We start from the raw sequence: 17,608 nt of genomic DNA, 5'->3' as shown, positions 1-17,608 counted from the left end.
ACAGTGAAATCCATGGGTACATGCAGATTTATGTCAATTTTTCATAATCCCAATCATGACATTTTTATGAAAATAAAAGCATTGCATGCATATTGGTGCTTAGATGAAATGATAAGGGGGCACCCTAGAGATACCTGAAGAAGCTAGATGTAAACCGTTTATCACATTTTAATGATTGTAGAGTTGTAATACATTAAGCACTTAATGAGCACATTAAGCACTCCTTAAGCACTCATCCACATATATTCTTCATAATGTAGTAGTACATTGTCAAATCTTCTAGGTAGGAATTAGAAATGAATTTAATAGTCTGACTAATCCTTTTTAAGAGTATATTGTCAATGTTATTTATTTATTTATTTCAAATTAAGGCCAAAATAGAGTCCGATAGAGTCATTGGCTCTGTAGGCAAAAAGGTAGCGCAAGAGACTGGAATTAAGGTCAGAAGCAGATCACACAACCTGTCTATGGCACATAGGAACGATTTTCAACATCTGCTACAGGGGATTACTGGGGAAATTCCTCATAGACCTCTAGACCTCAATATGAAGGAGTATGCTGGGTTCCAAATAGCTTTGCTGAATAAGGTAAGCACCACTGTGTGTAATGTTGTTATTTTCAATACACTTCCATTAAAATATTGGACATTATTTCATCTGTTTTTATTAATTAAAATTTTATTATTGCTGAAACTAGGACTTGAGACCTCAGAGCTTTAGAAATGCTTATGACATACCCAGAAGCAATATTTTGGATCAGTTAACAAGAATGAGGTCTAATCTTCTCAAGACTACTTGCAGACTTCTCAAAGGACAAGATGAAGGTTAGCCAACTTGATTCATTGTTTCCATATTCTATAGGGGTACTGCTGCACTACTCTTGCTGTTCTGTGCTGATTGGTGAACATGGAGAGAGATAAGCAGGGAAAACTTGCTGGAAGTTGACTATTACACTTGAAACCCCAGAGGTTTTTCCATCAAGTCTTCATTAGAAATTGTTTCAATGACTCAGGGAAAAGAGATTTGACCACTGTTGTCTTGCATGTGTTCTTTGTTTTTCCTTTCTTTAGGACAATGCTATTTCTTCAGGATTTGATTCTTTTGTATTTCTTTTACTACATCTTTCTAGTTTTCTGGTTATGTGAAAGAAAAATGACATTAATGATGGCCTAGGCCACATAAGTCCTCTGTTTATTAAATACTGTTCCAGTGTTGTTGAAGCTGTGATAATCCAGAAAATGTACAAGAGACAAGGGTTTTTTGTTACATCTTTTATTTGAGCAATTGTGTAGTTGGAAGAGAAGTTTCAGAAACTTTCAGGTACAAACCACTCTTCTGTCCTGTTCCCAAAAGGTTCTCTTTCAACTACACATTTGATCCAATAAAAGAGATCCAAAAAAACCCATTTTTTCCCTTTTCTACTATTTGATAGGCAGAGGCAGAAATAGGCAGAGACAGAACACATCCACAATGTCCCATCAATCTATCTGACTCCTTAAACTGAAGGAAATGTCCCTCTGAGTTAGTAGTTCATTCTCAGTACTTACCCAGTCTCTTCCTCATCTGACACAACTTCCACGAAGACAGACAAGCAGTATCAGCAATAGGTTATGGGTAGCAGAGCTCAAGAGTAGAAGTTCATGGAACACAGTGAAACTGTCATATAATTGCACTGTGTGTTTAAAGGGCTACATTGTATTAAGGTACCTGGTATGTAGAAGACCATGAAATGTGGATTATTTAAGCTAAACAAAGAAAAATGATTAGAAGACAAGAGAAAAGCATATGTAGTACCATCACTTGATCAAAAATGTTAATTTAACTTAAATCAACTGCAGAAGTCTATAGGAAAAGTTGCAGTTTCTATGTAGACTTCCACATTACAACTGGCATTAATTGTAGCATAATCTGTTACTAGGATTTATTCTAGTTGAGCAGGGCACTGGGGGACCATGCAGGTGTTGTAAACAAAGCACTGAGGACCTGAGTCACCAGAACTTTAAGGAAACCCTTGTATCTTGTTGACTTTCGTTGGGGCAATAATGTTGCTTCTTGAGGACGGTATTTGGAAAGAATATTCCAAATTTATTGCTTTTTAGTTAATATAATGTCTTTCGAAATTGTTGATAGTGGGGAGGGGGTTATGTTGCATTGTCAAAATTGAAGTTAGACGTAGCATACACTATAGAATTAATAACGGTTTGCCTTTGTACACTTGCCAGTATGGAACTCCATTCTTCTCCTTCCAGTTGTCCTGTCCAAAGATTTGTGGAACAAGGGTTAAAAGTATACCCTGGAGGTGGTTGCTTTCTATGTATTGATTTATCAAGTCCCTTAGCAACAGCTAGCCTATGAATATAACATATGTAGCATTTTAAACATCAGATTTGCTGGGAGGATGGTTGTCTCTTTCTATCTCTATGTATCTTTATGAAAAAATGAGATAATATAAAAACTGGATGTGCAGGTGGAGCCAGAATTTAATTCCTTATAAGATAGGGTCATAAAGTGTTTCCATAGATACAGCTTTTTGATAAGTCTTCTCTCTCACTAGATCAAGTTCACAGTGTGCCTATAGCACAAATGGGAAATTATCAGGAGTACCTTAAACAGATACCATCTCCCCTTCGAGAGCTTGATCCTGACCAACCCCGTAGGCTGCATACGTTTGGCAATCCATTTAAATTGGATAAGAAGGTTTGCTTCAATATGCTGTTTAAACAAATGCTTTTGTTCAAAACTATTGTCTTACATTTGTTTTGCTAACTTGAGTTACCCAAGGCACAGGGCATAGGAAAACCCTTTCTAGGTATTTTGGAGACCACTGTATATTCCTAAGAAGATTTCTCAACCCTTTTTTGACAAACGTATCTCTGAAGTTTTTTACATTAATTATTTTTGTCATTGTGGTTTAGTCAGCATCTAATTTCTACTCTACAGGCAGGTAACCTGCAGAATGAGTGCCAGAGCATGGCGTGCACAGGCATTTTGCTTGGCATGCATGTTTCAGAGCGGATGGTGGAGAAGGGGCTGGGCTGCATTGCCTTAACAAGGATCAGGCCCCTTGTGGCTCCCCCACCATCCACCCCTGCACACTAACACCTTAAGTTGAGGCTGTAGGTATTTTTGGCGCACTGCCCAAAAACACTGCTGACCCTGTTCTAGTCCCTTTTTATCAAATTCTCCCTTTAAAAAATCATTTTGCATTAGATTGTTTACATCACCAAGTTCTGTTGACCACAGGAGTCCCTCATAAATCTAGGTCTTGCAGTTGGCTGAATTTTGAAGCTTAACTGAATATATAACTGACTAAATTACAATGTGCTGACTCCAATTTGGAAGACAAGTTTTACTGGAAATCTTACAACCCCAGTCAAATCTCTTGCTTATCCTTCAGTGTATCAGTACTCTCTCCCCAGACTCAAGTTAGTATTTGAGAAGCAAGATGATATGCCATATATAGTACCTAGTTGCATTCTGAATGCCTATTATAAAAAGTCAGCAACATTTTTTTAATATGTGGTGTGTTTTTTTAGAACATTTTGTACTAGATGACACAGATTAAACTGCTTACTCAGCTGGTTATTTGTTACAGGGGATGATGATAGATGAAGCAGATGAATTTGTATCAGGACCTCAAAATAAACACAAACGACCTGGAGAACCAAATATGCAAGGGATTCCTAAAAGACGTCGGTGTATGTCACCTTTGCTCAGAGGCCGACCACAGACGACTCCTGTTGTGAACAATCATATTGGAGGCAAAGGGCCACCCACGCCTGTTACACAAGTACAGACAGATTTTGTCAAGCCTATTCCTATTCATAAAAGTGAGTGAATCTGTATTTCAGTTATTTTCTGTTGCTTTCATTTTCCTTGACTTTAGGGACATTTTTTGTATAAACACTAAATAAATATTTAGTTAGTATACAATATAGTTATCAAGGAAATGACGCATATTATAGCTTTCTCAGTTATGACAATCTGATCATCCAGTTCTGAAAGTATGTAAATATGCAGCCTTTGTTAGCAAAACTACAGTTTGTATGTTTTGCACTTTAGAGTTGACAAATTTGTTATAATTCCCTTATTAATTAGGACTATATTAAAGTTTCTGAAATTTTTCAGTGGCAGATGATTTTTTAACACTGCTTTCTAAAATTAAAATGGTAATGAGTTGTACAAAGGAAAGTTTTATGTAAAGTATAAGATACTATTCTCCTTGTCCTCTAATCCTTTAAAAAAAAAAAAAAAAAAGGGAAGTATATACATCACATAATAGTTATACTATCAGTCAAATAAATGTGAGTGATGTGTAATTACCCACCATAAGATATCTGAGGAGGCAGAAGATGGATGGGTTACATGTTTACCATGTTAATTTATCTAGTTGTGCTATTTCTATTATTAAATTTCCCTCCACAAATCAATCTTTCAAGCTTCCCAATTACTCTGTTGCTTTCCTCTGACCTCTCGCTCCTTCTTCGCTATGTTTGTAATAACTGGGTGATCAGAAATAATTTGATATTAGGTTTATTTATACAAAAAGTGAAGTGAGTTTCATTATATTTCATAGGATATGCACAATTTAATTGCCTTGTTTTGTTGCTACTTTGTATGGCAAACTCTGAATTTGCAGTAGCGTATCCCATCAACTTGTCTCTTTCAACAAGGTAGCACTCCAGGTAATTTTCCCCTATTAAGGCTGCATACACATATTCCTATAATCTGGGATAATTACCAGGTTTGTTCTCATGGTAGAAAAACTTGACTCAGACCTATGTGTGTAAATATTCAACTACTGAGGCCTTGAAGAAGTTTGCAGTGCTGTGACAGGGAGCCCTGTGCATATACCTCAGTGGGCTCTGCAGGCTCCCTTCATTTGTCTGGCAACAGATGGTAGCAGTGTATAGGGCATCCCCAGTTGGCTAACAGCTAACCCAGACTGTACCTATAGTCAGCCTGTGGTGTCAGCACATACAGACATTTATTATCCCAGTAGAAACTCTCCTGGAAGTGATTTAACCCTTATTGTTCCCAGGTTATTTTTTACTTGGAGTGGCCATTTTTATTCTGGGAGAAAAAAACCTAAACATATGTAGACTTGTGATTTCTCCCAGAAGAGCAGCAACTCTCCCAGGAGAAACCAAATGCATGAGGTCTAAGTATTTGACTTTTGGTTAATATTTCAAGTTCAATCTTTTGAGATTAAATGGACAGGAAAACCTTTTGGGTGTTTTTTTCCCTTTATAACTCTTACAAAAGAAATACATTCTTTTTTATCCTAAAAGTTGAGGTGGTGGCTTATTAATGAAAAAGGGAACTTCAGGAATTCCACTAGGAATGTCCTTTCAGCATAAAAATAATGTTAATTACTGTTGACTGTTTAGACGCTTTTTAATCTCCTACAACATAGTTGATAGTCAAATCAATCTGTATTGATTTGGAGTTAAGTTTTCATGATATATATTTCAAGTCAGATATGACCTTTGCTTGAAATCCAGATATAACTTCATTCACTTCCTTTATAACTGGCAAAGAAGTAATTGATCAGATTTGTTTTTCATAAAATTGTTGTACTACTTGTTCATGGGATATATTAGTACTCCAGAAGTCGCTAAGCCTTGGTGAGCTGGAGTACTGAGTCCAGTTTTAGGCTCCACAATTCAAAAAGGATGTGGAGAAGCTTGAGAGGGTGTAAAGGGAGCCACGTGCATGATCAGAGGTCAGGAAAACAGACTTTTTGATAAGAGGCTGAAAGCCATAGGACTCTTCAGCTTGGACAACCGCAGGCTCAGGGGGGACCTGGTGGCCCCTATAAGTTTATCACTGGGGTTCACTAGGATCTGGGGGAACATCTGTTCACCAGAGTGCCCCAAGGGATGACAAGGTCAAATGGTCACAAACTCTTCCATGACCATTTCAGCCTGGACATAAAGAAGAACTTCTTTACTGTCCAAGCCCCCAAGGTTTGGAATAGACTGCTGTTGGACGTGGTTCAAGCACCTACTTTGAACTCCTTCAAGAGACAATTGGATGTTTATCTTGCTGGGATCCTATGATGCCTTTTGACTTCCTGCTACTGGGGCAGTGGGCTGGACTCAATCTTCCAAGGTCCCTTCCAGCCCTAATGTCTGTGAATCTATGAAAAAATGACTTTTCTAATATTTGTCTGTTATCTTAACTGGCATAGTCTAAGGAATATTTACAGCACAAGAATAGGGAGTATTTCTATGGAGACTAATGCTATGTTTACCTGTATTTAAACGTCCACTATTTCTAGTCATTCTTGGTTATTAAAAAAAATCAGCAGCAGTTGGGATACTTCATTGTCCAGTTCTTGTAATCCTATAGTGCCTGTCTTTTAAACTAGCTTCTGTGTGCTTACTTAAATTAGATAAAGGCATATTCTTAGCTATTTTGCAGCTTTTATGTATGTTTTATGTACAAATACAGAAAGGTAGAGAGATTCAACTTCAGCCATTAAATTAACCCTCTCTTTACTTGCAAATAATTTGTAGAAGCCTTTTATTTTCCTCATAGGATTTTTGGCTAGCATTTAATTCATTTTTTATTGTGTATCGCTTCTGTTACTTGACACTTTGTAGTGCTCCAGCCAGGGGGCTATGAATGTATGTACACCCCTCGTAATCTACATCGTGATCTACATTTGTAGCGCTTTACTGTGGTCAGGCACTTGTGGTGCTGCAAATTAATGGTGCAGTCCACGACCATACTGCAGCACAATTTTATATTTGAACTTTGCTCCAGAGCAAAGTGAATGCCACCCCCTTGATGTGGGACTTAAGTGTTGCATGGGACCTTTTATCAGCCCTTCTACACTGAAGTAAATTTTATCACCTAGTCTTAGTGGGACCAGGTAAAAAAGTCTTCTCAAGAACACCCTTCTGCCCATTTAACTTTTTCACTTTGTGACTAATCTATATAATCTTTCTCTCTTATGAAGAATACATCCATACTTTGCTCTGGGCCTTCACTGACTAGTGGGTGTATCATGATGTTCTGTGCCCTAAACCCACAAGAACCTTTTCTTCCACCACCCATATTGAGGAAGTCATTCCTGCCTTTCCTTTATCTTAGCGCAGGGGTTGTCAACTGGGAGTATGCGTCCCCCCGGGGGTACTTCACAAGGCCCTAGGGGGTATGTGCAGGCAGACTGGGACAGTGCGCTGCCACCCACCACACCATGCCGCTGCCTCCCAGGAACACAGGGGTGGGGCAAGGGCAGCAGTGCCCCTCTGCAGGCCACACAGGTGCCACCCAACCAGTTGGATGCTGGGGGTGGGGGAAGGCTTGCATGCAGCAGCAGTTACCACTGCCATCCACCACCCTGCTCCACATCCAGGCACAGGCCGCCCCTCTCACTCTGTCTGGCTGCTGGGCGTACACTTATTAAAAAAAAGGTTGAAAATCCCTGTCCTAGCTGATGAAGCACGATTGTATAAAAGTAGATGACCCAGTGCTGGTCACACATTAATGAGGTGTTTTAAAACATTCATTTAAGTTTTCTCTTATTTTTCTGGTCTTTATTTTTCAGCATCAGAAAACAATAATGAGATTGCTATGGATGATGTGATTGAGAATCATGTTGCAGACCCACTTTCATCTGATGTTTTTCCAAATACTATGGATTCTGAATTTTCAGTGTCCCCTCCATTCAGTTCGTTGGACCAGCCAGCAGAGGATCTAGGCCATGAACATTTAGGAAATAATAATGTGACTATAAATGAATTTATGGCAAATCATGAGGAGCCAGGGGGCAAAGAACTAAGTACTGATACAAACTTGACAACATCCTCCCCCAACAAAGGGAAAAAAACAATGCACTGCAGAAGCCCTAGAGAGGTTAACATAGAGCTTAAAGCACAAATTATGAAAGAGATTCGAAAGCCAGGAAGAAGTAAGTATTAGAACCCCAAACTGTCTTTGTGTCCAGTTAGCAGGATGGAAAAATCAATTGATATGAAAGACTTAGACTAGAACACTGTACTAAGGTGCTAAAATCATGCCAAAATTATAATATGAAACAATATTTGGCTAATGGCAGAAGCTGAAATAATAGAAACTAATTGTGGCTTAAATTTTGGGCTAAAACTATTTCAGTTATAAAATCTCCCTCAGGAATTTACTGGGTGGGTAGATGGTTGAAATAGGAATACATTTATCTGTGTTGACAACATCCATCCTCTTTCTGCATAAGTGTCAGATTTTGCACCTTCCTTTTTAAGTAGTATCCGAAAATGCTGTGTACATATTGATATTTATATGAAATACAATAAGTAAAAATTAGATATTGTTTTGTTATCTTTCTTAGTACAAGCAGTATTTCTTCAGCTGGATGAAGCAGCATATTGTACCTGATGTGTAGACATCACCTGAATATTTTATTTTTGCTTTTTTTCAGAATACGAAAGGATCTTTTTTTTACTCAAGCATGTACAAGGCAATTTACAAACACGACTAATATTTTTACAAAATGTTATTAAAGAAGCTTCACGGTATGTAGTTGATTTATAATTATTTGGATAAGTTAATGATTATGGAAAATTAACATTGGTTGCAGTACATACAGGCAGTTTATGGTGTTAACTGCTGCATATGCTTTGTAGATACTTATACATTTGTCTTCTGTGTTTTTATCGTAAGATTGCCCACACAAGTGCCTCAAATTGTAAGCATATTTTGTATAAAAAGCATTGAGAAATTGGTACTTTTCTAATCTACCATGATCTTTGTGGTCCCCAATTTTTAAAGCCCCTTTATTTCCACAAACTCAGCTCTTCCTGTTTTCAGTTCACTGTTTTGAAATTGAAAAGCCAAATGCATGTATATACAGATAGATGGGAATGATGTAAAATAAGGCAAAATCAGGTCAACTCAGCAACTTGGAGCATTATATTTCTGAAGTTTGAATTTGAGTGTGCGGTTTCATTTCAAAGCTCTGTGGAACATCAGTATTATAGAGTGTGTGTCAGATCTTCAGAGGTCAGTCAGCTTATAAACTCTTAAGTTGAGAGAGAGAGAGACCATTTTAAACCAGCTCAGGATTTGGCTTTAAATTATGGCTCCCATCTCCCAGTATTCCCATATTCGGAGACCCATCCATTCCTCTGATCAGCTTCCTTTGGAAGGAGCTATATCCACACTTCCCTAGTCTGAGGGTAGAAAGCTTGGTTTTGGAAAGGAGTGCTCTCTATAAGAAAAAATGTCCCGAATATTAATCCTTTTACTACTTGTGGTACCTAGAATTTGATACATTTTGATTTGCAATAGTGATATCAAATCTAGTCAACAACTTAAAAAATATTTCAATCAAAAAAGTGCACTAAAAAAAGGAAAGCATTCTTTTTTGACCCAATCTGTTTCTTTGTTCTTTCACTAGATTTGTTATTTTTTAAATGATGTTATTAATCAATTTGAACAAAATTTTGGTCTCAATGCACATGCTAAACAGATTGAATATTCTTCTTTCTAACCCTAAGTGGAAAATATATCTTGCTATACTATCCATGTATAGGTGTTTTAAGCCAGTAGGTTCATGTAGCTGCAGATAAACTGGGATCATGCTTTAAAACTTTCTGTCTCTGTCCGTAAGTGCTCTAAGCTGTGTGAGAGCTTTTAGGTCACTATGTACACTTTCTGCCTTTCTTTCCAGTGCAGCAAAATTATGTCAATTCTGCTGCTCTCAGAATTGCTCAATTTGAAGATTTGTCCTTTTGGAAATGGGGACTTCAAGATTTAATCATATAATCATTTCTTTTGCAAATTTTTTATTGTCTATAAGTTAATGATGCTTCTAATGTATAGAATCTGGAGGCTCTAGTTCTAGGCTCTGTCCTTCAGCTTAGGCCATCCAGCAGTGGAATAAATTGGTAGTTCAGTTTCTGATAATTTTGCTTTTTAATTTTGCATTTAGTAGTGATTTATAAACTCCATCCTCTTTAAGTACTTGGTTGTTCAATGGTTCGTTCCAGATGCTCAGGTTTGCTGTTCAGTGCCTTTCCTCTGAGACATTTCCTGTTACCCTCAGGTATGGCAGAGCTCTCCCCCAAGCATAAGTCTAAATCTTAAGTTATTTTCCTGAAAAGTAACAGAATGTCCAGCTGAATCATGAATGTTCAGAGTCAGCCAACCCCTAGCACTGCAAGACAATTTTGGGCTGATCATGTTGGACCTCTTTTTTTAAAATCTTGAACAAGTTCTGATTCCAACTCAGGAGCTTCTGAGTATTTCAGGGAAAGAATGTAAGAATGAGGACAGCTCTGTCTGGTCAGCTTAGAGTAAATCCCACAACAACGTGGGCTGGAATGGTGGGGAAAAAAGAAAAAGATGTCACTGAAAAGATCCAAATTTCTCTCAGATACCAAAGTAAGTTTTCCTCTCCTTTGGAAAGAAGGTCTCTCACCTAACCGCAACGATAGGTGGGCGAGCATGGCATGAGCCCTGGGTACTGCCTAAGCGGGGAGAGAGTACTGCCAGAATGGAACGTGCCCCCGTTCTGCACCTTCCAGCTCCAGCAACAGTGCAGGAGCAAGTGCAAATGTGTGAGTAAAGAGCTTTCTGGGAAATGTAGTTTCTGCTACTGAAAGGAGATGTCACCATTTTTTGCTGGCAAAACTTGAGATTTTTTTTTGGCCCCTTGACATGAATGTCACCTCACTTTTTGCCACTGGTATTTTCCCTCATCAGCAAACCTCCAGTTGCTGCTTCTATGTTGAAGCCTCTGGAGCCAGAGATCTTCTGGGAAGGTATGGTCACTGGGGAGAGGGATGGACTACCCCAGGGCCCAGTCCTGACCAGTTACAGCTCTGCACACAGCTCTCTTTTTTCTTAAGTTGATAAATTCTTATAGTGCTAAGAAGCAATTCTTCTAGACTCAAGATCCCAAGAAGGCATCATCTTTGTAGTGCAGCTATTATTAAAGAATGAGTGGAGATAAATTGTGGGTTTAAACTCCTCTCCTTTTGCAGTTTCCCACTAAAGCAGCCTTTGAGAGTTTTCATCTTAGGGGGTGATCTTATGCTAGTGCTCTGTATCAAGTTTAATGCATCATATCTGGGCCTGCAGAGAAGCCTGCATCACTGTTGTGAAGCCCTTCTTCAGGTTGTAATGTAGTGGGAATTGTGTTTGCTTGGCTTTTAGCCCAGGAACCTTTGCTGTGTAAGAAATTGGTTGAGATTTCAGGCACTAGGAGGACTGAAATTGCTTTTTGATCATCAATCACAGGTCCTTAGTCTGTCAGAGAAAGTGACTTAGATTCTGAAAGACACAAAGGGGTCTCCCTGGACTTCACAGGTTAGCTCCAAATTAAAGCACAAGGGAAAATGTAAAGATTCCACTCTAGAAAACTGGACCATTTGGGGATTAGAGGGCAAGTGAGAAAATCCTTCTTCGTGTTCAAAATAAATCTTGATTTATTGAGCCAGGCCCAAGGTTGTGATAGTAGTTTGCTCTTGTATTAGCTATATGGGTGTTTGAGGAGCAAACAGCTATCTGCCAGGCATTTGGACAAGCACCTTGCTGGGGTTGTCTGATCCTAGTGCTCTTTCCTGTCCAGGGCAGGGGGTCGGACTCAATGACCTACTGAGGTCCCTTCTGACCCTAACATCTATGAATCTGTTTGGACTTCCAGTAAGTTTATTTCCACAACATGTGTTTGTTTTGATACTACTCATAGTCCTCCAGCTAGTATAAAATGTTGCATTGGGTAAATAGCATTAGGAACAAGCACATGCAGTGCCAAAACAGGAATCCTGCAAGTTGGCATTCTGGATTTTCTAGGTAAGGGTACTGATGGCTTGCAAAGAGTGCAATATTAATAATGGCTTTCCTTTTAGGTAGTATTCAATACCAGAGTTTCTCATAGACAGTCTTTGAGGACATCACAAGATTGAATCTTTTTTAGCTGTATAAAACCAATTGTTAACCTTAAAATCTTAGTGACATTTCATTAATCTGCAGAGCCTGATGCTGTAGTGTAGCACTAATTAGTTACGAATGGGTTTATTGGGTTGGGGCACTGATCTCAGTGCATTGTCTAGGTGTTCAACTTGCAGCCTGTGTCCTTTTGCCTGTCTAACCAGTAATTTAAGATTTGGGGTGTGGACAGTGGATCTAAAGCTTGTCTTCTGTTTGTAGAGGAATTGAGCTCTCACACAGAAATATTATCTTTTTTACACTGAGTGAGTTAAGAAAAACTTTAAGTTTCCTTCGTAGTCATTCACCATTTGTTCAAAATCTAGTGTGGATAGTTGTTTTTGCAGGTATCAAAACAGACCTGCTATAATGAAGAATAAATTACAGGAGTCTAAACTTCATTGCCATAGCCACTTCTTCATAGTGGCCATATATAATAAATTATCTCCACGGCCATCCAGCACACCGTGAATACTGCTTATGGACTACACCAAGATCAACAGGCAGCACCTTGGCTGGATTGTACAGCTCTGCAGGCCACAGGCCATATCTTTGGCACCCCTGCCATAAAGGCTTATCTGTACTACTTGGTGCAGTGTGTTTTGTTTCATCACTTGGCACTTTTCTGAAAGATGGTAACAGAAATGGGCATGCCTATTTCTTGCAAGAGATATCTTGAGGCTGCGTACTACACATGCCACTTATGCATTCATCTTGTTTTGTCCAAAATACAAAGACCTCAGGATCTTAAAGTTACTATGGGCAGAATATTAAAATTTTGCAGCAGTTGCATGCTAGGCATCTGGGGTACTCGGTTCTTTAGATATTTGGGAATGAGTGTAAATAGTAGGCCTGTGTGAAGCGGCAAGTGTTCGCTTTGTATTCGGCCAATTTGAGTCACTGTCCCAATTCAGTTTGGCCAAATCAGATCCAAAAGATTTGGGGCTGCTTCGGAGATTTGGCCATAGACTAAGCAGGCAGCTGACACAGCAGGTAAATCTGTTGGGGTTGGGGGAGGGTGGGATTGGGGATGGGCCTGGGGCTGGGACAAGCTGCACAGCCGGCACAGGGTGGGGCGCAGGATGCAGGTGCAGCAGTGTTCAGAGCGGGGGCTCTACCCTGCTGCCATTTGCCCAGCTGGGGTGGGACATGAGCACGGTTCGCTCTGGGCTGAAGGAGGCAAGCAGCAGCAGGGCATAGCCCCTGCCCCAGCACTGCTGCACCCACATCCTACGCCCTCTCACTGGCTGGGCAAGTGGTGGCAGAGCAGAGCCCCTGCTCCCAGCGCTGGTGCAGGTGTTGGCAGTGCTGAGAGCAGGGGCTGTGCTCTGCTTCTGCTTGCCCCCTTCCACCCAGAGCCAGCTGTGCCTGCATCATGCCCCCCTCTTCCCTTCCCCACACCAGCTGGGCAAGCGGCAGCAGGGCAGAGTCCCCACTCCAAGTGCTGCTGTGCCCACATCCCACCCCCTCTGCCTCCCTCTCTGAGTCCTGCACCCCTGCCCTAGCTGGGCAGCTTGCCCTAGCCTCAGTCCCTCGCTCTCCCACACTCCTTCTCTCCCCCCAACCCCAACAGACTTACCAGCTGTTTAGTCTATGGCTGAATCGCAGAATAATTTCCGAATCAATTTGGAGCTTTTAATTGGTCTCCCGATTCAATTTGGATTTGGTCCCCGAATTGGGCCAAATCTCCTTCAAATTGAATTGGCTACTGAAGCTTCACACAGCCCTAATATACAGCATCTGCGAAAGACTTGCAAATCAGTTTTCATTCCTTTGGGATGAAAGTGGTATTGTTGGCCTCCTTCCCACATAATTCCTTTCTTTACATGGAGAATGATTCCCTCTTCTTTCATAATTATTCTGTAAAACTTTTTCATCCTTCCGTCATGTACTTCCCAGTAGTAATGCTACTTACCAGTATAGTAAAAGCTCTGTTATCCAGCATCCATGGGGAATAGGGGGTGCCAGTTAATCAAATATGCCGGTTATCTGAGAGTTATTCTTATCTCCAGCCAGGTGGGTTGTAGGCATCTTTGCCTATTTGGGCTGCCACCCCACCCACCACATCTGGTGTGCCAGGGCTTTCATTCCCTGGCGTCAGTGTGTTGGGGGACAGGGAAGGAGGCCCCGCACAGGCTGCTTTGCCCTGGGCCATGGTGCAGAAGGAAGAGGTGGGACTTGGCTCATGGCAGCAAGACTGGAAGTGCCACGGTGGGACAGATGCTGGTTAATAGAGCATTCCAATGGTAAAGTGCCGGAAAACACTGCTTTTACTGTAGTAATGAATAAGAAAAGGAACACAATAGAGTGAGAATTTTTTTACTGGTAATTTACTTTCTGTTGGCAACTACTTGTCTCTTTATTCATTGTGTACCCTGGTAGCCAGGTAAGTGACCAGAATGTAAACTGGAATCGTTTTCTCTCGAGGGAAATTTCAACATGATAACGCTTACCTTAAAACAATGATGAGTTGTTGCCTGCATGCCAGAAATGCTGGCAGAGCTTCAGCATCTTTTGAAGAACTCTCCTGGTGGCCTAGGCTGATGGACAGGGTTTAGTCCTACATCCATGCATGCTGCAAGGTTGAATTCTCCCATTGGCAGTAACCTAAGGGTGGCTTGTAGGTATGTTGCTACTCTCTACTTCTGTCGAGGATTTAACTTTTGGGAAATATAATCTGTTAATTTATAGAGTGAATTTAGAAGGAAACACAACTGTTTTCTGAAAGATAATTGTGTGTATTCTGTGCACACTGGTTGTGGAGCGGAGGGATACAAGTGCACACTGGTTGTGGAGTAATTTTTCTACCTGCGTATAAATTTTAGTAGAGCACGGACATTAAATTAATCCATTTGTTTTAATTTGTGGGAAGGTGAAAGGCAGTTAGGATTGCCAGTAACCTTCCAGAATGTGGAGTAAGGTTAAACTTTGAAAAACAGGATATATAAAGTTAAGATTTGCTTTATATCCATTTGAGGTATGGGGAGCAGCAGCTGATTGGAGAGAGGACAGACTGTGTATTAGGGGCTTCTTATTTCTATAAGGAGATAAACTAGCTGAAGTGGAGGGCTAATTTAGGCTGGAGCATAGTGGTGTTGCAAAGGCTGGCTCAGTATACAGATTAGCATACATAACCAAGAAGGTTTGCGACCATCTCAGTTAACTAATATATGTTGGGAACATTACAGGGCACCTTCTTATACAGAGCAACTTATATGCAGTGTACTTCTAAAGTTAATGGGGTGAGTGTGGAAGGAGGGTAGGTACAAATATTGATAGGGAGCTATTATCATGGAGTGGGAGGTGGAGGAAGGATACAGTCACTTTTTTTGTGTTTAACATTTCTGTATAAATATGGTATAAAACTGCCAAGATTTGGTATATTGACCCATAGCTGTGATTTTTTTTTTTCCATGCCCTGTCAACGGTTCCAGCCTCTAAACTTACCAAACCCTGACCATTATCACTATTTTGGTATAACAAAAGTGTACAGGAAGGTCCACTTAGGGATCTTAGCTTCTTTTATCTTGAGCTGGGATGGCTTATCACTTTCTCTCGGCTGAGCCAAAATCAATATTGCTCGATATTAATAGGGTTTTTGTCAGTGAATATATACTTTGGAAAGGAAGGGTCACATTTCTGCCATGGTACTAGGTTGCCAGGATTTTGACAGACAGCAGTACACATTTAGGAAACCTCTTTTCTACGCAACATATACTAAATAATAATTGAAGTTAGAGTTCAATGAAAAGTCTCTTTTAACTGTCTGCCTTATCTGTGGTTGAGCATTATTATTCTTGTGCTTTCTTTTACATGTAGGTTTAAAAAGCGAATGCTGATAGAACAGCTTGAGGGTTTTCTGGAAGAAATCCATCGCAGATCCAACCAGGTCAACCATATCAACAGCAGCTAAGAGACACTTTAGACAAAGAAAAGCCACAGCAGGGTACTGCTGTATTACCTGCATTCATTTTTGACATGCGCTCTTAATTAAAGTCCCTATCTGAAAAAATAAATAAAACCTCAAAGCTGCTCTGTAGTATAATGGGGAAAGTATCCATAACCTTTTTTTCTTCCTTTCTGTTATTTTTGTAATGTGAAAAATATCACTAAAAACATTTTTATTTAACTAAATAGAGAATTCCTTGCTTGTCATTGACTTAAGTGTCACTTTCCCTCAGGTTCTATTTTTTTAATCCAACCTTCAAAACTATCACCTCTAAGGTTGAACTTTGCCAAAAAGTTGCTTTGTAATTTTCAAAAAAGCACATACATTAAACAAGGTAATGTTTTGTATATACAGTTATTTTGGATATATTATTGTAAGTTGTACAAATGTATTTTGAAAAATATTTAAGAAAAGCACTTTTGTTATTTCATCAATAAAAGCTCTATTTTAATCTTTGATGTGCAGGTGTAAATGTTTTTTATTGAGGTAGCTCATTCTCTCCTCCATTTTCTAGGTCTGTGCTGTTTGTGTCAGTTTTTAGGAATTGGCAAAAAATGTGAGTCACTGGAAGTGCTAACTCTTTGGTTCTCAGAATTAAACTAAGGTCTCATCTTGATTAACCAGGTAGTTACATTGATAAATTGACACTACATTATATGAGGTCAATCTTATATTTCCCAAAGAGCATCACACACATTGTATGCTACAGTAATGGCAAAACAGGAATATTTGATCAAAAAATAATACGCTTAGAGAAGTCTTTTTAAAATTCCTTCCGCCTAGCTTCAGCTTCTCTTCAGGATTTCAGTTGTCTTTTCTAGATGTTCCTACCCTTGTGCTCACATACATAAGCCTTGCTAAGTAACGGAGCCTCTCTTTTCTCAGTGCTTTGCATTTCTCACTAAAAAGAATGTCTTTGTATAAATGCTTAATTGGGTGTAGTATATATGTTGATACTTACTCAGCTATTATGTGAGCAGACACACTAAGGTGGCTTAGCGCCAGTTCCTAAACAGCCTCTTTCAGCTTAATTAGTTTCTCCTGGCTGCACCTTAAGCTGCTTCTTTACCTCGCTGCCTCAGTTTGATTATGTAGCCAAACCTGGAACCTGATTCAGCTTTTAATTTTCTTTTTACTACTACTAGTAAGATAGCAGGTATTGCAAGGCTTTGTTTGGGGCAAAAGTTAATAAGGTTTAAGTGTCTGAGGCAGGTTCATTTGCTGCAAGTTTGTGTGTAGCATGTTATAGCATGTTCATTTGTAATTATGGCTTTATTTTTTGCCTAGGCAGCAACAGCAGATGGGTTGCATTAAGCCGTAGTGGCAGCTGATTCAGTGGTTCCGCCACTGTCATCCCCATCAGCAGTTGCTGCCACCACAGGCTGATCAGCTCTTGCTGCGCCAGGCTGGAAACAGCATATTGGGCTGCCCTCAAAGCTGTGGTGGCAACAGTAAAACAACAGAATCTCCATGACAGCTCTATTCCTCTTGGGTTGTCAAGGACCCAGCAGCTCTCAGTCCGTCTGTCTTGAAGAGTAGAAGGGAGAGCAGAGTACTCTGGGATGTTGGGAGTCAGAGAAACCACCTGTATCGGTACATGTAGCTGTCCATCTTACATGTGGTGTTACGAAAGCAGTTCCTGTTTGAAATAACATTTTTTTGATAGTGAATTCACCTTTTTAATGTTACATACTCCCTTTTTATAGCACTATCAGGGCATAAT

General features: G+C 39.8%; 1 protein-coding gene across 2 annotated transcripts in view; it reads left to right on the top strand.

The window, feature by feature from the left end:
- Nucleotides 1–16,327, top strand: part of INTS6 (integrator complex subunit 6) — a 64,656-nt gene extending 48,329 nt beyond the window's left edge. The window contains exons 12-18 of one of the 2 annotated variants that reach the window (XM_090026561.1): nt 372–587; nt 697–823; nt 2,554–2,696; nt 3,595–3,829; nt 7,558–7,920; nt 8,425–8,518; nt 15,756–16,327. In XM_090026561.1, coding sequence (XP_089882687.1) covers nt 372–587; nt 697–823; nt 2,554–2,696; nt 3,595–3,829; nt 7,558–7,920; nt 8,425–8,518; nt 15,756–15,849 — 1,272 coding nt within the window. In that variant the 3' untranslated portion in view covers nt 15,850–16,327. The remainder of the gene's footprint in view (nt 1–371; nt 588–696; nt 824–2,553; nt 2,697–3,594; nt 3,830–7,557; nt 7,921–8,424; nt 8,519–15,755) is intronic. The other variant, XM_090026570.1, reaches the window with a different exon arrangement.
- The last annotated feature ends 1,281 nt before the right edge of the window (nt 16,328–17,608 follow it).

The sequence above is a fragment of the Crocodylus siamensis genome, chromosome 1, assembly GCF_052110815.1.
Source record: "Crocodylus siamensis isolate JL-2025a chromosome 1, ASM5211081v1, whole genome shotgun sequence".
Lineage (NCBI taxonomy): Eukaryota > Metazoa > Chordata > Crocodylia > Crocodylidae > Crocodylus > Crocodylus siamensis.
Note: the sequence above shows the minus strand (reverse complement) of the source record. Positions and strands in the feature narration are given on the sequence as shown.